This window comes from Pelecanus crispus, chromosome 12 (assembly GCF_030463565.1).
Source record: "Pelecanus crispus isolate bPelCri1 chromosome 12, bPelCri1.pri, whole genome shotgun sequence".
Taxonomy (NCBI): domain Eukaryota; kingdom Metazoa; phylum Chordata; class Aves; order Pelecaniformes; family Pelecanidae; genus Pelecanus; species Pelecanus crispus.
The window spans coordinates 24,852,862-24,871,264 of record NC_134654.1 but is presented as its reverse complement, the minus strand read 5'-3'; the positions used below and the strand labels follow the sequence as shown (position 1 = coordinate 24,871,264).

The window sequence follows — 18,403 nt, the reverse complement described above, 5'->3', positions numbered from 1 at the left end:
TAACCTTGAAGATTACCAGCAGTTCTGTCAATGACTTCAAAAGCCATGGAGCTCTCTTTGGCTAAATGAGCTAGTTGAATCCCACATGCTTTATTCACATTACTTATTTTGGTCATTCCGGAATGCCACTGTCTTCCTGAAAAAGCTTTCGCTACTTGGGAACTCTGTCTTCAGTTTGCCTGCATGACGCAGTGGTCCTCTCAGAAATTCAGCTGCCGGTAGGTTTTGCGGGATCTCAGCTCTGGCCCCTTCACCCCACACAGGCAACGGGGACCTCTGCAGCCAGAAGGATGCAACAAACAAGGGCAGAAACATCGCCTGTACACCGGCAAGGAAACTCATACAACCTCTTGTTTCCTCAGGCTCCCTGGCAAGAAAAGACGGTCCTTTCCAACGACACAGTCCTGTTTGGTGGCTCTTTAAAAGAGCAATAAAGTGACCACATGATTTATTAGCTGGTACAAACACATTTTAAAACATCTGCTTCCAAAACCATTCCCATGGTCACACCACCACCAGGCTTGACAACCCTTTGGCCTGGGCAAGACTAAAACAAGATACAGTGCCAGTGAGATGATGTTCTTCTGGGAGACCTCCCAGAAGCATCATGTCCTCAAATCCAATGCCTGTTTCTTGTAGTTTAGTACCTACTCTAAACAGAAAGGTTTTCATGCATGAGATGAGTAATGTTCTTGCCCTCTGAGCATTCCTTAATCAGATCTTTCTAAAGAAAGCTCACTTGACAAAATGAAATGGCATCATCTGTTCTCATATAATTTTTGGATCAATGCAGGAAAATTAGGTCTATGGGAAGGGCTTATCCCCAACCTCAGAGCTTCCTTGGTGCATTCCTTCCTAGCAATATCCTGGGACTATTTAAAGTTGCTTAAGAAATCCACCTCACTCCCACAGGGATGGTTACCACCTTTAGCATACAGTGGAATTGCTCTAATGAAGTATGGCTACATCAGAGCACAGCATGAAGAAAAGCAAAGCAGACAAAAGTATCAGTTGCTGATTTCCAGGAAAGCCTGGGTAGCTATACGCTCCTTGGTAAATCCTGTGCTAAACACTATAGAAGCTCCACAGTCATAGCCAAAATTGCCACTTTTCTGAACAGGCTTTACCTCCTGTTCGTATGACTTATAGTTAAAGATCCATTTCTTTCTAGACTATATAGCCAGAAAGCAGGGTAAAGAGGATTTGAGGTATTGATTTCAAATGTATGCAAAAGCATTTCTTTGTCAGTGATGGAGTAAAATGACACGGTCTTCTTTTGTAGCTCCAGGAAAACTCCAACCTTCAATGGTTTATCATTGTGTAATAATGTTTCTTGATCCCTGTGCCATGCTGACAGCTGCTTTTTGGCACCTAGCCACTCTACACACCAGGAATGCTCTGTTCTTCCTAATTTGTGCCTTCTACCAATCATTTCATGAGCAACTCCAACAGCCCATCCATCACTGTGCTCAGTAATGACTTCCCAGTAGTGGCACCCGGTAGAGAAGCTCTGCGAACACATCACTTGGCTGATGCAGAATCTCTTGGGCGATGGTTCATAACCAGTCAGGTGGCTGGAAACCATTACTTTCCTGTTCTGGGCTGTGACTGCTAAGCGCTCATACACTCGTGTGAGATCAAAAGTCACATCTTCTGCCCCTAGAAGAGAGAAAGGAAAATATGCTCACCTGCAGGCAACAAGAAGACAGATCACCTCAGTATTTACACGCATCCTAAATAACAGTGGATGTGCATCCCTACTCAAGAACAGAAGTGAAAACCAACGATCATACAATAAACCTTAATCACAGTTCAGGCCTGCAAATCAGCAAGAATCCTCATCCAAACACTAACAACTGTGTCCTGAGCGTACTGAAACATTTAAGGGGCACAATTGTGTAAACATCCATGACAGACTCATGCACTCCAGTGGGAAGGTGAAGGTACTTGGCACGCTACAGGATGGATCTTATTCCTAAGCACAATCTTATAAAAAAATTACCCTTTTGCCAATAATAAATAGGATGCTTACCTCAATAAAACTTACATAGTCATCTGTTCACTGGGACATGATCTTGCATGTTTTATTGGCAAAAACATTTGGTTTGTGTTTTAAGCTACAGCTGTAGTACTGTGTGTTGGCTATAAAAATATTTCTGTAAAAATGATGCAGAATTCAGACAACACATGGAGTCATTACAGCTTAACACAGTAAAGATCAGTAAGGTGCAGTAAGTGCCCATACACCAACTTGGGCACTGCAGCCGGCACAAGCTACAACACAGCTTAGAGACCTCCACGGAACCAGTTTCGTGGCTTTTTTACCTTGCATATGCAGTCAGGTACAGTATTGCATTATGCTGCAGTAACTGATTAATTCACGGTAACTTCACTGTGTTTCTATGCTTCAGGTAAACAGCCGGATCTCCTGCTGATGTTCGTAAGTACAGTTTTCTTCAGCAAAACCACAGTCTCATAATCACTTGAATACCGTTATTGGAGAGTCATGCTGGCTTGCATACTTACACTGAGAAAACCGGCTTGAAATCATTGTTTCTGGATTTTTAGCTGCAGGCTCTGGAGATAATGAGCAGACATTTGTCTCCTGATACAAATCTGGAGGTTGCACTAAATACGAAAGAAGTAAAGTGTTAAGGCACTTCTTCAAAACATAAATAGGAAGTATTTATGCTTCTAAAGGAAAACATACATAAAATAAGCCTAGCTGGTGGCTAAAGTGCAAAACAAAGAGCTGCTTTTTTGATTGCATAAATTATCAAAGGATGTGTAGGCAAACATTTTTATCCAAAATTAACAAAACACTGTATGCTGCTGCCCTAAGTGTGGTCAGAATGGAACAGTCCGATTCCTCAAGTTTTGCTAGTAAAAATGATTGTGGAGCAAAGCTGTAAACTCAATTGCTGAAATGATCGAGATAAGAAAAACCCTGAGGTAAAAATATGAATAAGTGTCTCGGGTTTTTGAGAACCAGTGCTTGAAAAAGGCAGGTAGTAGTGGAAAGGGTGGGAAGGGGAGGATTGCCCAAAAGTGGCAGTGGGGTTTTAGGTCAGTCTTAAGTTCCTCTGAAAAACACTCAGTGGTCTTTCTACAGCAGAGAGACGGTGCTGGGAGGAGCAGAACTCCATAGCAAAGGCCATACCAGATCTACAGCTTTGCTTAGACACAGCTTTTGGTGGAAGGCAATTTTACGTCTGCTCTTAGCAAAGACTTTGCTGTTACATTACATCTAGAAAAAAATATTTAAATGGATTATGTTTCCTTCTCCATTACTGATCTGCATGTCAGTCAGCTCTTTTCTTTTGGGCTCCCATGAAAGCAGTATAAAGTAATCATGTTGTCTCCAAAACTGCAAGGGCTTTGATAACAATCACATACATGCACACCTGTTTTCTCTGAAGTTTTTGGGTTGTTTTCCAAACTTACAGACCTATCTGTTTGCAAGAATAGTTCTTTCATACAAATCTTTAGTGTGGGGTCAAAGTAGTGTCAAATTGCGGCAGTCCAACCCCCCCATGCAAGGGACTGAGTTGAGGGGGGGGTCACATGCAGGACCCTGCTAGATCCAGTCCCTCTAAAAAAGAGATTTCAAAATACGGAAAATTCACCTGGTGGGAACTGCCGAGCATACTTCTCCAAAAGTAGAAATTCCAACTTTCTCTTAAGATCTTCTACAGCACTTTTGACAACATCAAGCTTCTCATCGAGTGTAATTTTATTCATTGTTGAAGGTGAGCCTTCGTAATTATGTCTCTCAGGTAAGTTACTCTAATAATGACATAAAAGAATCAAGGGGAAGATATAAACAATAGCAGATATTTCATCTAGCATATCAGATTATATTAGAAAGCCAGAGTGGAAAAACAGCAGTCATCTCTCTAAAACCTTATCTTTTGTATTGAGAGCTTCCTTTGTGGGATAGTTATCTGAGAGAACTAACCTGAAATCTTACAGAAAATATGAAAGGGCAGTTTATTTGTAATAAAAAATGAAATAATTTGTTTTCCCCAAGAAAACTAAAAATTGGACTAATCTTTCTTATGTATATTACAATTTCCTTAAGTATACGTATGTATACACAAAGTTTCTCTTTTTAAACTTTCTTCTTGTTCTAGAACCCAAACCAAAAGTTTTAAAATGTATCAGTATGAGATCTAGCGTAAAATATCCACGAAAGGGTAAGCCTCATTTGCCTAAATTTAGAAATTGTGGAAATCTACATCTGAGCTTGTTCTCTCAGGCTGCCTTTATAGTCTGTGGAAAGAAACGGGCCTCTTGAAGGCTTGATTATTCTCATTTGCAGGTAGGCATCTGAAGTAGGCCAGATGACTCACGCTCTAAAAGTACCCATTTCTCTTCATTGCCTGTAACGGGACTCTGGATCAGATATAAATACACAGTTACAGGAGGTGAATTCCAATGTAGGCCGCTGGAATGGTCCAATGTAGGTCCTGGAAGTCCACTTCTGTCTCCTGGCACCATCACACCCAGCAAGCCCCACTCCAAATTCCAGCTAGCTAATTTGCATCATTGGAGTTGTTGTTTTCAACACCAAAACAGGCTCTACAGAATTTGAAGTGATTTTACTGCCTCTTTTGAGAGCCCTTGACATACTTTCCCCAAGAAAGTTTTTAGAAAGTACTTAATAACTTTGTGAATTATTAAACTTGCATACATATGTGTATACACATATTCTGGAAAATAAAAAGATAATAAAGGATCTTATCCTAACCTCAGATTTGCCTCAGGACTGCATTTAAGCAATGCAGTCCCCACTTCACTCCAGCTCATGAACGTCCTTGGAACAAATCTCGTTCTGAATTGCATCCCTGGCCTATGCCTTTTTTAGTACTTCTCCCCTCTGAATTTCTCACTCCAAACTTTCCCTGGTAACAGCAACATCTGTGGATTGGTATCATTGTCCCTAGTGAGAATAGTGCAGTGGGGGCCTGAAAGTGCTCTGTACATGTTCAGCTATCCAAGACTCTCAGCTTAAGAGTTTCTACTCGTACTCTGCCACTTCATCTCTCACCGTTTGGGCTTTGATGTCTGTGAGCTCGCTCACTTCAACACAGAGCTGGTGAATAGTCTCTTCCATTTTCTGTTGAGCTGCTTTTTGCTCTTGTTCAATGTATGTCAGTGTGTTTCTCTCCTGTCTTTCAACATATTCCTTCATGCAACAGAAATCTTTAGTAATCTGGCTTTTGATCTGAGACGCATATTCCTGAAAGGCAGCAAACATGGAGTTCATTGTCTTGTTAGAAAAGATGTGTGGAATATGAGAATGTACTGCCCCATCTAACGTGCTCTTTGACTGACCCTGCAGACCAGAAACAGCTACCTTTATTCAAAGGAATAAAATATATTTGACGTTATCCTGCATTACCTGCAATGAGATTTTGGGCATGTTAAGGATCTTGACTATTTTATGGCCAGCAGTCTTGGCTTGACAACTTAGAAAGATCAATATTCCCTCCTTATGATTTGCATTTTGCATCTAAGAGTTCCAGAAACATTCAGACATTCTGAAACATTCTGCCTGGGGTAGGCAGAAAAAGGCAACAATGCACAACTCCAGTGGCCTTTGTGCCAGCCAAGGCAGGGGTTAGTAGCTGGTGTCAGAGTTCATTCTCATCAATAAAACCAGAGTTGCGACAGCAACAGAAGGAAACAAAAGAGCAGATTCCTGCTGTGGGCTGGAGGGCCATGCTGGAGTCAGTCATGTCTCCAGGTGGCAGTGGAAACAGAAGCTAATGGCAGGTAGTGAACGTACAACGTGTACCTTTGCTTTACTGAGGTCTTTCCTCAAGATGTGAATGGTCTCTATGGTCATTTCTACTTGCTTGGAGATGTCCCATATCTCTTCCTCCTTTAAAGTGAAACATTGGACCATTTATCTATATAACCCTCAAAGAAAGCATGACTAGGTTAAGCAGCAGGATAATAAAAATCCCTACATCACTGACATTAGTGAAGCAGTGGACTGGTTGAGGAGGGGTCTGGAAGACACAATTCTGAGTGGGAGCAGTCACAATGAGGTCAATGTGCAACAGTCATCAATTACATGTTCAAATATAATTGTGAGCTTAAGCCCTTTGCTTGACTGTAGAGACTGAAGAACACTTTTTAGATATGTATGTGCTAAAATAATGAAGGTCAATCTACTTTTCTCATCTCCTCCAAGTTTGGGAGTCATTTTAAGCAGAGATCTAGTAAATAACAAACCTGTCCCATTTTGTGCCATTCAGCTGGGTGGAGCTGTAGCACCGTATAATAATGTTATGTGTCCTTTCAGGAGTGTCCAGTGCTATATTGGTGCAATAAATAACACCCGGCACAAAGAACAGTTAGTTATTAGTATCGTACATCAGCTGAATACATACAGCTATTAGTTCTTCTAATTCAGCTACGCAGTCCTCAATGCATCAGACACCACCAATGAACCCCAACACTGCTTTAGCTGAACCTGTCTGCTCAACGGGCACGATATTGTTACGACAATGCTAATAATACCAGCATGTGAAATGCAAGGGAGCTGGGGGCAAAAAGAAAGATGAAGTTAACTCAGTTTAGAATTGTGGCCAGAGTTGCCGTGGGGAGGAGCGCGGGGGGTGCAGCGGGTGCCCAGGGGAGGAGCCCCGGGGGGTGCGGGGGTGCCCAGGGGAGGAGCCCCGGGCGGTGCGGGGGTGCCCGGGGGAGGAGCCCCGGGGGGTGCGGAGGTGCCCGGGGGAGGAGCCCCGGGCGGTGCGGGGGTGCCCAGGGGAGGAGCCCCGGGGGGTGCGGGGGTGCCCAGGGGAGGAGCCCCGGGCGGTGCGGGGGTGCCCGGGGGAGGAGCCCCGGGGGGTGCGGGGGTGCCCGGGGGAGGAGCCCCGGGGGGTGCGGGGGTGCCCGGGGGAGGAGCCCCGCGCTGCCTCCGGCCGTACCTTCTCCCCAGGTCGCTGCCGCGCCAAGCTCCGGTCGTTGCAGGCAACAGCTCCGGAGGGTTTCGGCTCATCCCCCGTTTCCAACTCTCCTTGCTTTAGCTCCTGCGGGATTAAGCTCACTAAAGCGGCCAGCTCCCGGTTGGGCTGCAGGTCCTTCAGCTGGAAGTCTCGCCGGCAGAGCGGGCAGCCGGCGCGCTGCCTCCCCTTGCAGTACTGCAGGATGCAGGGCCGGCAGAAGCTGTGGCTGCAGCCCGTGAGCCGGACGGGGTCCGTGAAGTGCTGCAGGCAGCAAGCGCAGCTCAGCTCCACGGCGCCCAGGACCCGCTCCAGGGCGGCAGCGGCCATGGCGCGGCCCGGCCCGGCCCGGGGCGGAGCGGAGCGGAGCGGCCGCCTGAGTTTCGTTTCCCCCGGACGCCTCCTCCGGCCGGGTGCCGGCGAGCGGGGCGGGCCGGGCGAAGCGGCGGGGCTGGCCGCTCCCGGCGGGGTTTGCCCCGGGGGAGGCCGCGGCGCCGCAGCGCTGGCAGCTCCCGGCGCCAGCCCGAACGCCCGGCCCCGGTCCCGGCCCCGGCCCCGGCCCCGCTCCGCCGCTGCGGGCCCCTGGGGCCGAGGATTCGGGTCGCCTGTGGGAACGAGCTGCGATGCGGAGCTCTCCATGACCTGGCCTTGACTTTCATTGACTCTCCAGAAAAGTTGCTGACGCTTGCATGATTTCATTTTCACGGGGAATTTCCCGGTTTCGTAACAGCTCCTATGAGATTCGCTGACACGGCTGCTCCGCTGACCCACCGGAGAGCCCGCGGCGCGGCACAGCGGGGCTCGGCAGGGCCCCATCATGCGAATTCAGGCTACTGGGTGGACTGAACTCTTCCGAGGTCATCCTGGGTTACTCGGTTCGTCTCCAAATAACGATTAACGTACGTCAAACCAAGCGAAGACTGACATTGTTCCTCGTACAAGTCCAAAGGTGCTTGGCTATTGATTTCAAGGACTGTGGGATTAAGTTATTAAAAAGATTTGCTGAACTAGCACGTGAGCTCGAATGAATCAGGTTGTGTGGGGGGAGAGAGTGGGAACACGGGAAAGTTTATGGGAGTGTATCGGCAAGCAAAACTGCTGCAGGTTGCTCAGAGTTGGATGGTGGTGAGCTGGCTGAGACGGGCGGAACGATGATCCAACTTAATTCTTCTGCGCTACTGGGGGTGGTGGTGGGGGAAGAGTTAATCTCACTTATCCCTGCAAGTATTGGCACTTCCTCATTTCTGCAGAAGAGGAGAACTAGTCCGGGTATCTCAGACTGGCTGGCAATTGTCAGCAAAAGGTGGAAGCCTCACCAGAAACTTAGTCTGCAAGACTTCCTCTCGATTTGCAAACTAAGGCTATCTGAAAAGAAGAATTAAATATCTGAATGACTGGCTGCTTGGTAGAACCAAATCTCAGACTCAGTCTTGAGGCAAGAAAATACTCAGTGCACTGTATCAGCCAATGCAAATCTTCACCAATTCCTGCACATAATGTATGTAAGTACTGTTGTGGTTTAACCCGGCTGGCAGCTAAACACCACACAGCTGTTTGCACGCTCTCCCACTCCCCGGTGGGATGGGGGAGAGAATTGGAAAAAAAGGTAAAATTTGTGGGTTGAGATAAAGACAGCTTAATAGGACAGAAAAGGAAGGGAAAATAATAATAATAATAATAATAATAATAATAAAAAACAAAACAAAACAAGTGATGCACAATGCAATTGCTCACCACCCACTGACTGATGCCCAGCCTGACCCTGAGCAGCAATAGCTGCCCCCCAGCCATCTCCCCCCAGTTTCTCTACTGCGCATGACGCCATATGGTATGGAATAGCCCCTGGGCCAGTTTGGGTCAGCTGTGCTGGCTGTGCCCCCTCCCAGCTTCTTGTGCACCTGGCAGAGCATGGGAAGCTGAAAAGGCCTTGACTGTGTAAGCACTACTTAGCAACAACTAAACCATCAGTGTGTTATCAGCATTATTCTCATACTAAATCCAAACCACAGCACCATGCCAGCTACTAGGAAGAAAATTAACTCTACCCCAGCCAAAACCAGGACAGAAGATAACACTTTTAAAACTAGTTTCTGCCTTTCAATGCTCAGACTAATCAAGCTCACTAAGCTTCAGCTGTTTTTTGGGAGGTGAGATAGATCAGTGTATGTTCATCCTGTACTCATGATGTGTTTGCTGGGGCACTACGCGGGGTTGCTTCGGAAAAATTTGGTCTTCACATGTTGCATTTGCCACTCAAAAAAGTCAAACAGCAGAGACTGTTGAAAGCAAGGAGCTGGGAGTATTTGTCACTAGAGGGATTCCATTACAGTACCCTCCACAATTTAAACTTGACTTTTATTTTCTACTGTGCCACAAATGTAACACTATAAAAGACATTAAACTCACTCTGTTGAAAACAACTGTGTCCCTATCTGGACAGGAGCTGCAGCCAGGTGGAGTGTAGCTGCCTGACTGCTCCTCCCTGAGAAGGACATCCAGTGACTCCAGCATGAACTGGTACCTCAGATCTATCCAACAGGACACCCACCATCTTCCTAATAGGAGACGACATCTTTGCCTCTCGGTGACTGTCCCCAGGTACTCATGCAACAGATGAACCACTCGCTGGCAGGATATATGCCACTGGCTGGACTGTCACATCCTTCAGGATGTACAGGAGTCCTTCTGATATGAGTCCAAGGCAAGAAAAGGAGGAGCTGGTATAACAGCACCTGCAGGAGTCCTCAAGGAAATGCATGTCAGTCCTTCTGGGGCCAGGCTTTCTCCACTGACTTTGGGGTTTTTTCCGTAAGACAACACTGGATGATTCATCCCTACGTCAGGCTAGGAAGGCCTCCTCTGCTCAAAAGCAGAGAAGGATAGGAAGAGAGAAGGCACTTCAAGCAAGGCTCTGCAGGGGCACAGATAACTTCTGAAAATCTGCACTCCCTCTTACCCATTTCTCTGATGCCACTCTTCTGTGCCTGTGGCTGTTGAAGGGCTAGTCACTGCAGGCCCTTGAGCACCATCCTTGCCAACAGAAAGAGGCCACAGAGCAGTGCTGAACAGAGCCCAAGAAGTGCAGTTCCCCAGAACTCGGTGCTAGTCTTAACCTGTCAAAGGCTGGGCAATGACTCCATTTAAGGCATCTATCCACTCCTTCTGCTCCCTATCATTCTCACATATAAACACAAACTCTCTCATTGGCGTGACCACAGTGATCGCTGGTTTCCTCTTCTTCACCTGGACTCCCTGGGGCGAGCCAGCTCGTACTTCATATCCCTCATCCATCCTTCCAATAAAAAACTGGCCCTGTGCGAATGCATCCTAGAAAGAAGGGAGCAGAAGACAGCCCTTAGGCAGTGGACAGCGCAGCTCCAGCAGACACTGTTCTATCCTTTGACATGGAGCAGGAACTGGGGATGCGTGACGGAGGCACCGATTTGGTGACAGGCAGCAGGAAACACTTGGAGGTTTTTTTTTTACGCTCATGGGCATGCTCAGAAGAAGGAGGTAGGGACCCATCCTTACAGAGCTGGTTGGTGGGTGTTTAGAAGGAGCAAGGAAAGATATTCTCATGGCTAGAGCAGTGCTAGGAAGCAGGATATTGGGGCTGCCAAGCCTCTGTTATTGCTATATTGCTCATCTTGCCTAAGGCTACAGGCACAATGGCAATAGGGCTGGGAGAGAGCGGGCTATAAACGCTACAGGCAGTAGCAGCTACTTTTAAAAGACTTAAGATCTTCCTCACAGCCACTGTAAGGGCCAGAGCTCCCAGACAGCTCAGCTTCACAGAGATCCACTGACAAGGGAGATGAGCTCTTGAGACTGGGCCTGCTTCAGCCCTGTGCGGCCACTGGAAGAGCTGGATGAGAACAGACCCTTCCTCCCCACCCCACTTCATGAAGGGGCTTGCGGAATAGCGAAGAACACTCCTCTTACCAGTGGATTTTTAAAGTACATCAGTCTCCTTTCTTGAGAATCCAGGCAGAACCAGCGCACCTTAAAGGCCTCCTTCTGCTGCAAGGAGATGGTAGAAGTTCTTTAAAGACCACGTCCCAAAGGGGAGTTTGGCCTATTCAAGGCAGATCCCTGGACTCCTTAAATGACTCAGAGCTTGAGTTCAGTTTCATTCATCCCCGTAACTGGTAACGGGTGAGTCCCTGCTGCGTGCAGCTCTCAGCTCCCTTCTCCCTGGGTTCACACTAGAGATTTGCATTCAGCGGCAATCCTTGGGTAAGGCAGGGAAGTTTGGTTCTCCCAGTAAGCAAATTACCAGGATTAAGAAAGTTGCAGCAAATGGATTAATTGAAAGCACTGCAGAGAATGATCCCTGGGCCAGTGGTGATAATGAGGAGAATGCACAATCAATTTCAGCATTTTGGTTTGGGGGGTTGTCCCTAGCATTGCGGGATGCACGATGGTAGGGACAAGTGGTAGGTTTTTTAAAAAGTGCTAATTCCATCAGCTACGCTCATCTGACCATTCCCTGAGCTATTCATTGCTCTGTGCTGAACTGAAGGGTCCTCTTCTAGGGCTCACTTCAGTTTGAGCAAAATTTAGGCCTCAGGAGAAAAACACACACATCTTTCACGCTTGTAGCTGTGGGTATCCTCTGTGCAAGTACCTGCAGGAAGATGTATTGGGACAGTTGCACTGCACTGGGCCAAAACCCCAGCATATTCAATATCAGCATTACACCACTGAACTTTTTAATGGGACTTTGGCTCACGGTTCACTTGGAGCACAGCAAGGCAAGTAGAGGTAACGTTCAAACAAGACCTTGGATCTTTATCTCCTCCTTCAGCACAGCCTGAAATCTCCCTCTCCTGTTCCAAGGAACAGTGGCCCAAATACTTTCCCGCAAAAACTAAACCAAACCATAGGCTTCACTGTGGAGGATTTGCTCAATCATACTTTGCTGCTATAAGCAGATCTGACTTGTGTGCTACTGACTTTAAGAGAAACGGGGAAGTAGGGGAGTCAGCATGTTCTGTTCTAGCAGAGCTACAGTCCTAGTGCAGCAGTTAGCAGCAATCCATCTGGTGTTGCGTAACAGTACTTTGCACATCCACTGCCAGCTAATCCGTCTTGTTCACTCTTCAAGGAGGATTATTCTTCCCAGTCTTATTTTCCACACAAAATAAAACATGATCCCAAAGAACATGACAGGCTTGAATACAATGTTTTATCGACCCATGAAGCGTATAGTCACTCAACAAATCATAGAATCTAGTAAACAGCATAGAATTATCAAATATTCTCCATCTGGAATAATCCTGTTTGTGCACTGCCAAGTATGCACTTACTTTTGGTCCTGTTTTCTCCATATAGCCTTCTTTGACATAATTTCTTGTGATCCTGGGTATGAGCTAGGAGAACACACAAAAAAAAAGTCTGTGTCATTCAAGCTTCCTTTTCTGTTCCGTTTCTGTCAAAGCTACTTACCATCAATTTTGGCTTTTGGGGCCTGGGGCTTTTTTTGGCTACTCAGTAAAGGGAAGTCTGTAATAAGAAGGAACAGAAGGTTTTTGAAAGGTTACACTTTATAAGGACCACATGGAGACTTTCAGGCCTTAAAGGTTGAATATGTTTTTCCATGTTATCCAGTGTGGCTTTTCCTTCTACTTCTTCTGTCCATTCCCAAAACCCATATGCTGCTGTTTGAGCACCTGACTCTGGCAGAAGAAGTGAGAAAATGTTTTCCCATGCTATGTTTGCATAGACTGCTTCAAGCCCGGTTCAGTTCTCACCTCAGGCTCAGGGACAGCTGGGAAGGTTGTTCTGAGATAATGGTAACGTGCTGCCCGAATGGCATTGAACCAGTCAACAATCTCCTAGGGAAAACAGCAAATACAAACATAAAGACAAGAATAACAAGAAGGAGTAAGAGTGCTGCCTCTCCAAAATGCCCTTCTCCTTCTTTGTGACCTCTTTGCAATGATGTACGTTCTCCCCAAGGGGCAGAGAGAGTCAGTGACTTGTCCCAGACACCTGAAAAACACCGAGCCTCCAAAATAATTTAAAAATGCCCCTCCAGTGAGGTCCCAGACATTCTCAGCATGGACAGTCACCCAAGCCTCTGTACACAGGCTTTTCCAGTTGATTCAGTTATGGATTGTTTAAAAACCTTTATACCTGGAAAGACATGAGAACTATGGCAAGGAAAGAAACAGAAATCGAACAAACCCCATAGACATACTTCTTAAAATTATCATTGTTTGCTTGGAAATAATGCAGAATAACCATATTTTCTATGCGTGTCAAGGCGGCCTCAAAGAATATAACCACAGAATTGTATAAAACCGTTAGGCAGTTACCTTACAGAGATTTACAGATATGCCCCACTGAGGCCTTAAGACTATTCAGGGTGTGAAGCTGAATATATGCCCCAACAGAACAGGAACAAGATGTTATTAGTGTCAAATTCTGCAACTTTTTATATTCTGCAAGTCATAGTGACTTCAAATAAAACCAGATCCTGCAGAAACAGGGTATCTCTTCCAAAATACAGATCCAACATCTAAGCATCTTGCTTATTCCAAAATCTCCGTGGTATTCACCTTTCCACTTCCGTGATAGACAAAAAGGTTCCTTGTTTGACCGCCTGTGTTGTATGTGATCTGCAGCCCATGAGCATGTTGGATTTTCTCTGTCTGGAACATTGCATTCAGATTCTCAATGCTGATAATGGCTTTTGGACCTCTGGACTGTGAAATGAAAAGCATCACTGTATTAAAGTACCCTCAGGGAATGTAATGGAGGACAGAGTAGCTGTATGAGAACTAGATCCCTACTGAAGAGAAAGCAGGCATCCTGAAAAATCTGAATATTGGATATACCTGAAATATAAAGCCTTAATTACATGCTACATAAAATCACTTACAAAGGAATGACTCCCTTTCCTTGACAAATGCTGGGTCACTGTTTAAGAGGGATGTGTCTGAATTGCAAGGGATGGGTCCTATCTCCAGCCTCCCAGTTGGAGAACAATTAGCTACACTCTCCCACAGAGGGGAGACATGTTGAGGATGATGCTGCAGCAGTTGATGAGAGAATGTTTTAGTAATATAAGAGGTAACAGCTGCTGACAGATCTCTTCTTCATCTTGCTATTCAACTGCCAGTATCCATTTCCTTTGTTCACTAAGCAAAAGGAGGCTGCAGGGTTAAGATAAGGGATGAGGAAAAGGGCAAAATCCAAAAGAGCAGCTGCCTACAATACCACATATGTTAATGGGGAAACATCTGGGCTGCTCCAAACACAGGCTGGCCTGCCTGCAAAACTAGAGATGAAGCTATTTATGCTGTTTTTTGCTGGTGAAGAGCAGGGTCTGAGGATGGATGTTGACCAGCTACGTACGGCCAACTCTGGCTGAGGAACTCACTTCTTTGGTGTAGTACTTCATCACCCCTTCCCTTGCTGATAGGAGAAATCGCCTCTTCTGGAACTGTCTGCTTTCCCGCCCACGCTTCCAGAGGAATCCTTCACGGCTACCTGCAGATTAGACCAAGATGTGTCAAAGAAGGGCAGCACAATAGCAGGACTGTTTATCTAAATGGTGATGCGGCACAGAGTTTCAAGTCTCTTCTCCATCTGAGAATTTTCACCTCATATGAAAAAATCAGTGGAGAACTGGAGAACTGTAAGATCTGAATACCCCCTTGCACTTGTCTAAGTGCCTTTTCTTAGGAGCTTCTTCTCAAAGTTAGACTCAAAGCAAGGCCTGCACATCCAACAGTTCAAATATGACAAACCAACCTCAGAGATCTTCAAAGTTGCAAATGTAACACTGTGCTGTTAGCCTTAAGGCTAACACCTTTTCCCTGACAAACCTAACTTTTACCTGCGGAACAAGGATCTTGGCAGACTTGGGTGGCAACAAACTCCTCACGCTCGTATTTAGCTCTAATCCATTGCTCTCTTAAAACCCTGAAAGAGGAAAACATAAAGTTGATCTGCCTCTACTCTATTTTCATCAACCAACCAAAGAGACCTGTAGAGGGAAGCACTAGTTCAATAGCTGTAAAGGTCTGCAACAGTAAATACACCATCAACTTACAAGCAATCATGGGACTGAGGGATGTAATAGTAGGGAGGGACTTTTGCCTCATATTTAGTTTTGGCACAGAGATTCCCATGCTTCTTCATAAACTGAAATACAAAAGAAGTTACAGTTAGGTGTGCAACTACAAAATCAATACCACGTCATGAACATAAAATGAAACTTGCATCAAAGAGACCACTGCACTTTTTGCACAGTTTCACCATAACTCTCAGTGCATCTCTACATATGTTTATAAATTCCTTTTGGCAATCTATAGTTTGTACTTTTTAGGTGGCTGAGCCTTTTTCAGTATTTACAGTTCTGAACCAGATGGGAAGGAACACAAGATTGTGGTTGTTGATTAAAAGAACAAAAGAAAATAAGGAGAAAATATATTTACAACCTCCCTATACCTTCATCTCTTCCTAGACATTAACTGTGATTATATTATTAACAAAATTCAATTGAAAGACAAGAGGCTGAACCAATATCTAAGAATGGTGTGTTGATTAAATGTGAATAGAGCATGCTATCTGGAAACATCTGTGGGCTTCGAAACCACAATGAGGAATTACTGTGTGCTATTAAAAAAAATTATACTGCAGGCTGTTAGAAGCATGATCGCCAATCAGTGTAATTCGATTGAGTAGATAATAAAAAACCCCCTAAAGTTACCCATGGAGTTAACTCGGCTCTGTGTAGCTTTGTTCCTCTGTCCATGGTGGATGATGTAAGAATTGCAAGGCAGAGGAGGCTATGATGAAATGTGGAGAACAGTAAGTGAATTACTGCTTTTTCCTCTGTACCTCTATAAGATCGCTCTCCCAGAAGTCAAGCCGAAGGGATTTGACCCTGCTGATATGAGGAAGATTGCGATGGATTCCAGAGCAATTCAAACAAATGAATATTCCAAGTTTGTAAGAAGCCCACTCTGGATCTAGATACAAACACAAAGAATGAACTAATACATGGGAAAAGGCACAGCCACTGGCAAGGACAAAAAAGCGCATCGATGCACAGGCCAGCCTTCACACAAAGCACATCAACTCCCACTCCGTCGTTTGTGGCTGTCGCTTCACTGTGTTCAGAGGAGCAGCACCTGCCTTCCCCAGTGAAGAATGTGGCCCCTGCATTTGTAGGCTCTTTCACCGACTGTTTAAAAATTAATGTGACCGTGCAGGCAGCTGAGTGGTGATGTAACAGCTCAGCTAATTATTAGTTCTGCATGGAAAGCCACTGTTGCTGAATTAACAATGGAAGGATGTTGCAGACGGTGAGCACTACTGAGAGTACAACAGAGTACAACCACCCAGGGCGAGGACTCGCGTCCACTGCCCACAACAGCTCCTGCTTTTGCCTGCGGCCGCATCCCCTGAAGCGACCGTGACGAGTCGATGCTCAGAGGCATGCCGAGTGCTCTGGAGACACCGTTTCCTTAGATCGCTGCTTTCACTATGTCGCCCTCCGCTTCTCCCTTATCACATCAAACAGAAGCTACTTGTCGCCTTCTCCCAGTTGCTGCAGGCTGCCGACCGACTGCTTGCTTTGGTGAGGACGACTTCCACCTCCAACAAGCGCGGGGTGCCAGCCCGCTGTGGGGCTCTTTGGTGCCTTTCTCTGCGCCAACCCCACTGCAGAGACAATCTGTTTATTTTATTTTTTTATTTGTACTTCGTTTAGGTTGGGAAAGACCTTTAAGATCATCCACTCCAGCCATTAACCTAATATTACCACGTCCACCACTGAACCGATTAAGGGTAGAGTAGCAATTTCATGTTTCCCGGCTCGGTAGCTGGATCATTTATAATGAAAGTAAAAACTAGGAATCATGAAGCGCCCCGAGCTGGAAAACCACGCCACGCGTTCTGCTCCTCCGGCCTTGTGCCGATAACTCTGGGGAAGCTGCCGCCGCGCTGATGCCGCCTCCCGCCCCGCGCCGTCCCCTCCGCGGCCCGGGGCTCCCCGCCGCCGCTCCCGGCCCCGCCCGCCTGGGGGGAGCCGGGCCCCGACTGCCCGCGGCGCGGCGGCCCCGCAGGGCCCACCTGAGCGGCCGCCTCCCAGGGCGGGACCGGCCCGCCTCAGGAAACCACCTGCGCCCGCCCCCGTGTCACACGAAGCCAAGGGTGACGACGGGCACCGCTCGCAGGAACCGAGCGAAACGGGGACCGGCGCGCCGGCCGGGGGCGGAGCGGCGCCTGGACGGCGGCGCAGCCCGGGGGGCCCGGCGGGCCCCTCGCTCAGCCCCTTTCCTGTCAGAAGCGCGCCGAGGGGAGCGGGGCCGGGGGCTGCTTCCGGGCGGACCCCCCTTACCTGGCTCCCCGCAGTCGGCGCAGCGGCCGTTCCCGGTGCCGGCGGCCCTCTGCAGCTCCAGCAGCAGCGTCTTGTTGCGGTCGCGGTCCATCATCGCCGCTCGGTGCTCGGCGCGGCGCGGAGCTCCGCGGGAGGCTCAGCCCCGACGGGAAAATGAGGAACTGGAGCGCGGCCCCGGCTCGGCGGGGCGCCCCGTCCCCTCCCGCGGCGCCGGGCGGGCGCTGCCGTGCCGCCCCTCAGGCCACCTCCCCCGGCGGGGCGGCCCCGGCCCCGCGCCAAGCTCCCCCGCGGGGCGGCGTGAGGCGAGGCGGCGTGAGGCGAGGCGGCGTGAGGCGAGGCGGCGGGGCCGGGCGAGGCGGCGGGGCCGGGCGAGGCGGCGGGAGGCGAGGCGGCGGGAGGCGAGGCGGCGGGGCCGGGCGGGGCCGGGCGAGGCGGCGTGAGGCGAGGCGGCGGGGCCGGGCGCGGCGGCGGGAGGCGAGGCGGCGGGGCCGGGCGCGGCGGCGGGAGGCGAGGCGGCGGGGCCGGGCGAGGCGGCGGGGCCGGGCGAGGCGGCGGGAGGCGAGGCGGCGGGGCCGGGCGCGGCGGCAGCGCCCCGGGCAGCGCCGGGAGCCGCCCCCGCTCCGCGCAGCGCTGACTCGAGCGGCGAGGAGCCGCCCCCGGCGAGTTGCGAGCTTCTGCTCTGCAAACTCCTTACTCGGGGTGCTGCGTCCAGGTGCTCATCCCCGCGCCTAGGGGTTTGCCTCCAGCTCCATCTCAGCAAGCAAAGTAAGCTGAAAAGCCTGCTACGCGGCAGAGCAGCGCCCGCTCACCAGGCGCCGATGCACACTGGGGCGCTCCCCAGCTCGGCCCTGCAGCGGCGGGCGCTCAGCGCCTGCCCGAGAAGGAGCTGCAGGACCCTAAGGTGCCGCAGGGAAAAACCCGTCAGCATAACCCAGCGCGGGGAAGACGGAGCGTTTCAGGGGTTGCAGTCTCTGACAATGTCCCTCTTTCAAGATAAAGCCAATGTCAAAGAGTCTGTGACTTAATATTCGGTTTATGTAAGGAAAGAAAAGGACAAAATTTTAAGGTGAGGGAAGGATTTTCAAGATTG

At 48.3% G+C, this 18,403-nt stretch overlaps 2 protein-coding genes across 5 annotated transcripts; both read right to left on the bottom strand.

Moving 5' to 3' along the window:
- Positions 1-423: 423 nt before the first annotated feature.
- On the bottom strand, positions 424-7,286 carry RNF135 (ring finger protein 135). The gene is made up of 6 exons (XM_075719848.1): positions 6,942-7,286; positions 5,801-5,887; positions 5,051-5,242; positions 3,627-3,786; positions 2,527-2,628; positions 424-1,659 (listed from the first exon to the last, which is right to left on the bottom strand). The coding sequence occupies exons 1-6, from the start codon at positions 7,284-7,286 to the stop codon at positions 1,124-1,126; spliced, it is 1,422 nt and encodes a 473-aa protein (XP_075575963.1). The 3' UTR covers positions 424-1,123.
- Positions 7,287-9,292: 2,006 nt separating this feature from the next.
- Positions 9,293-17,407, bottom strand: ADAP2 (ArfGAP with dual PH domains 2). Of its 4 annotated transcripts, none has more exons than XM_075719495.1 (10): positions 17,314-17,407; positions 15,810-15,940; positions 15,019-15,110; positions 14,803-14,888; positions 14,344-14,453; positions 13,520-13,666; positions 12,710-12,793; positions 12,266-12,328; positions 10,899-10,976; positions 9,293-10,283 (listed from the first exon to the last, which is right to left on the bottom strand). In XM_075719495.1, the coding sequence occupies exons 1-10, from the start codon at positions 17,405-17,407 to the stop codon at positions 10,065-10,067; spliced, it is 1,104 nt and encodes a 367-aa protein (XP_075575610.1). In that variant the 3' UTR covers positions 9,293-10,064. The 4 variants fall into 4 exon arrangements, with proteins under 4 accessions (XP_075575610.1, XP_075575612.1, XP_075575611.1 ...); XM_075719497.1 differs by having other exon boundaries at positions 14,812-14,888; XM_075719496.1 differs by having other exon boundaries at positions 10,899-10,973; positions 17,314-17,404.
- Between the last annotated feature and the right edge of the window lie 996 nt (positions 17,408-18,403).

Bases quoted from the DNA above. Each gene is read 5' to 3' on its own strand.
- RNF135 (XM_075719848.1), bottom strand. From the start codon at position 7,286: ATGGCCGCTGCCGCCCTGGAGCGGGTCCTGGGCGCCGTGGAGCTGAGC. The intron at 5,243-5,800 runs GTACACGTTGTA...GCTGCCTTTCAG, and splicing joins AAGACCTCAGTAAAGCAAAG to GAATATGCGTCTCAGATCAA. The intron at 1,660-2,526 runs GTAAGTATGCAA...TCTCTCTTCTAG, and splicing joins TTCAAGCCGGTTTTCTCAGT to GGGCAGAAGATGTGACTTTT.
- ADAP2 (XM_075719495.1), bottom strand. From the start codon at position 17,407: ATGATGGACCGCGACCGCAACAAGACGCTGCTGCTGGAGCTGCAGAGG. The intron at 14,889-15,018 runs GTAAGTTGATGG...TTCCTCTTTCAG, and splicing joins CCTCAGTCCCATGATTGCTT to GGTTTTAAGAGAGCAATGGA. The intron at 14,454-14,802 runs GTAAAAGTTAGG...TCTAATCTGCAG, and splicing joins CCAAGATCCTTGTTCCGCAG to GTAGCCGTGAAGGATTCCTC.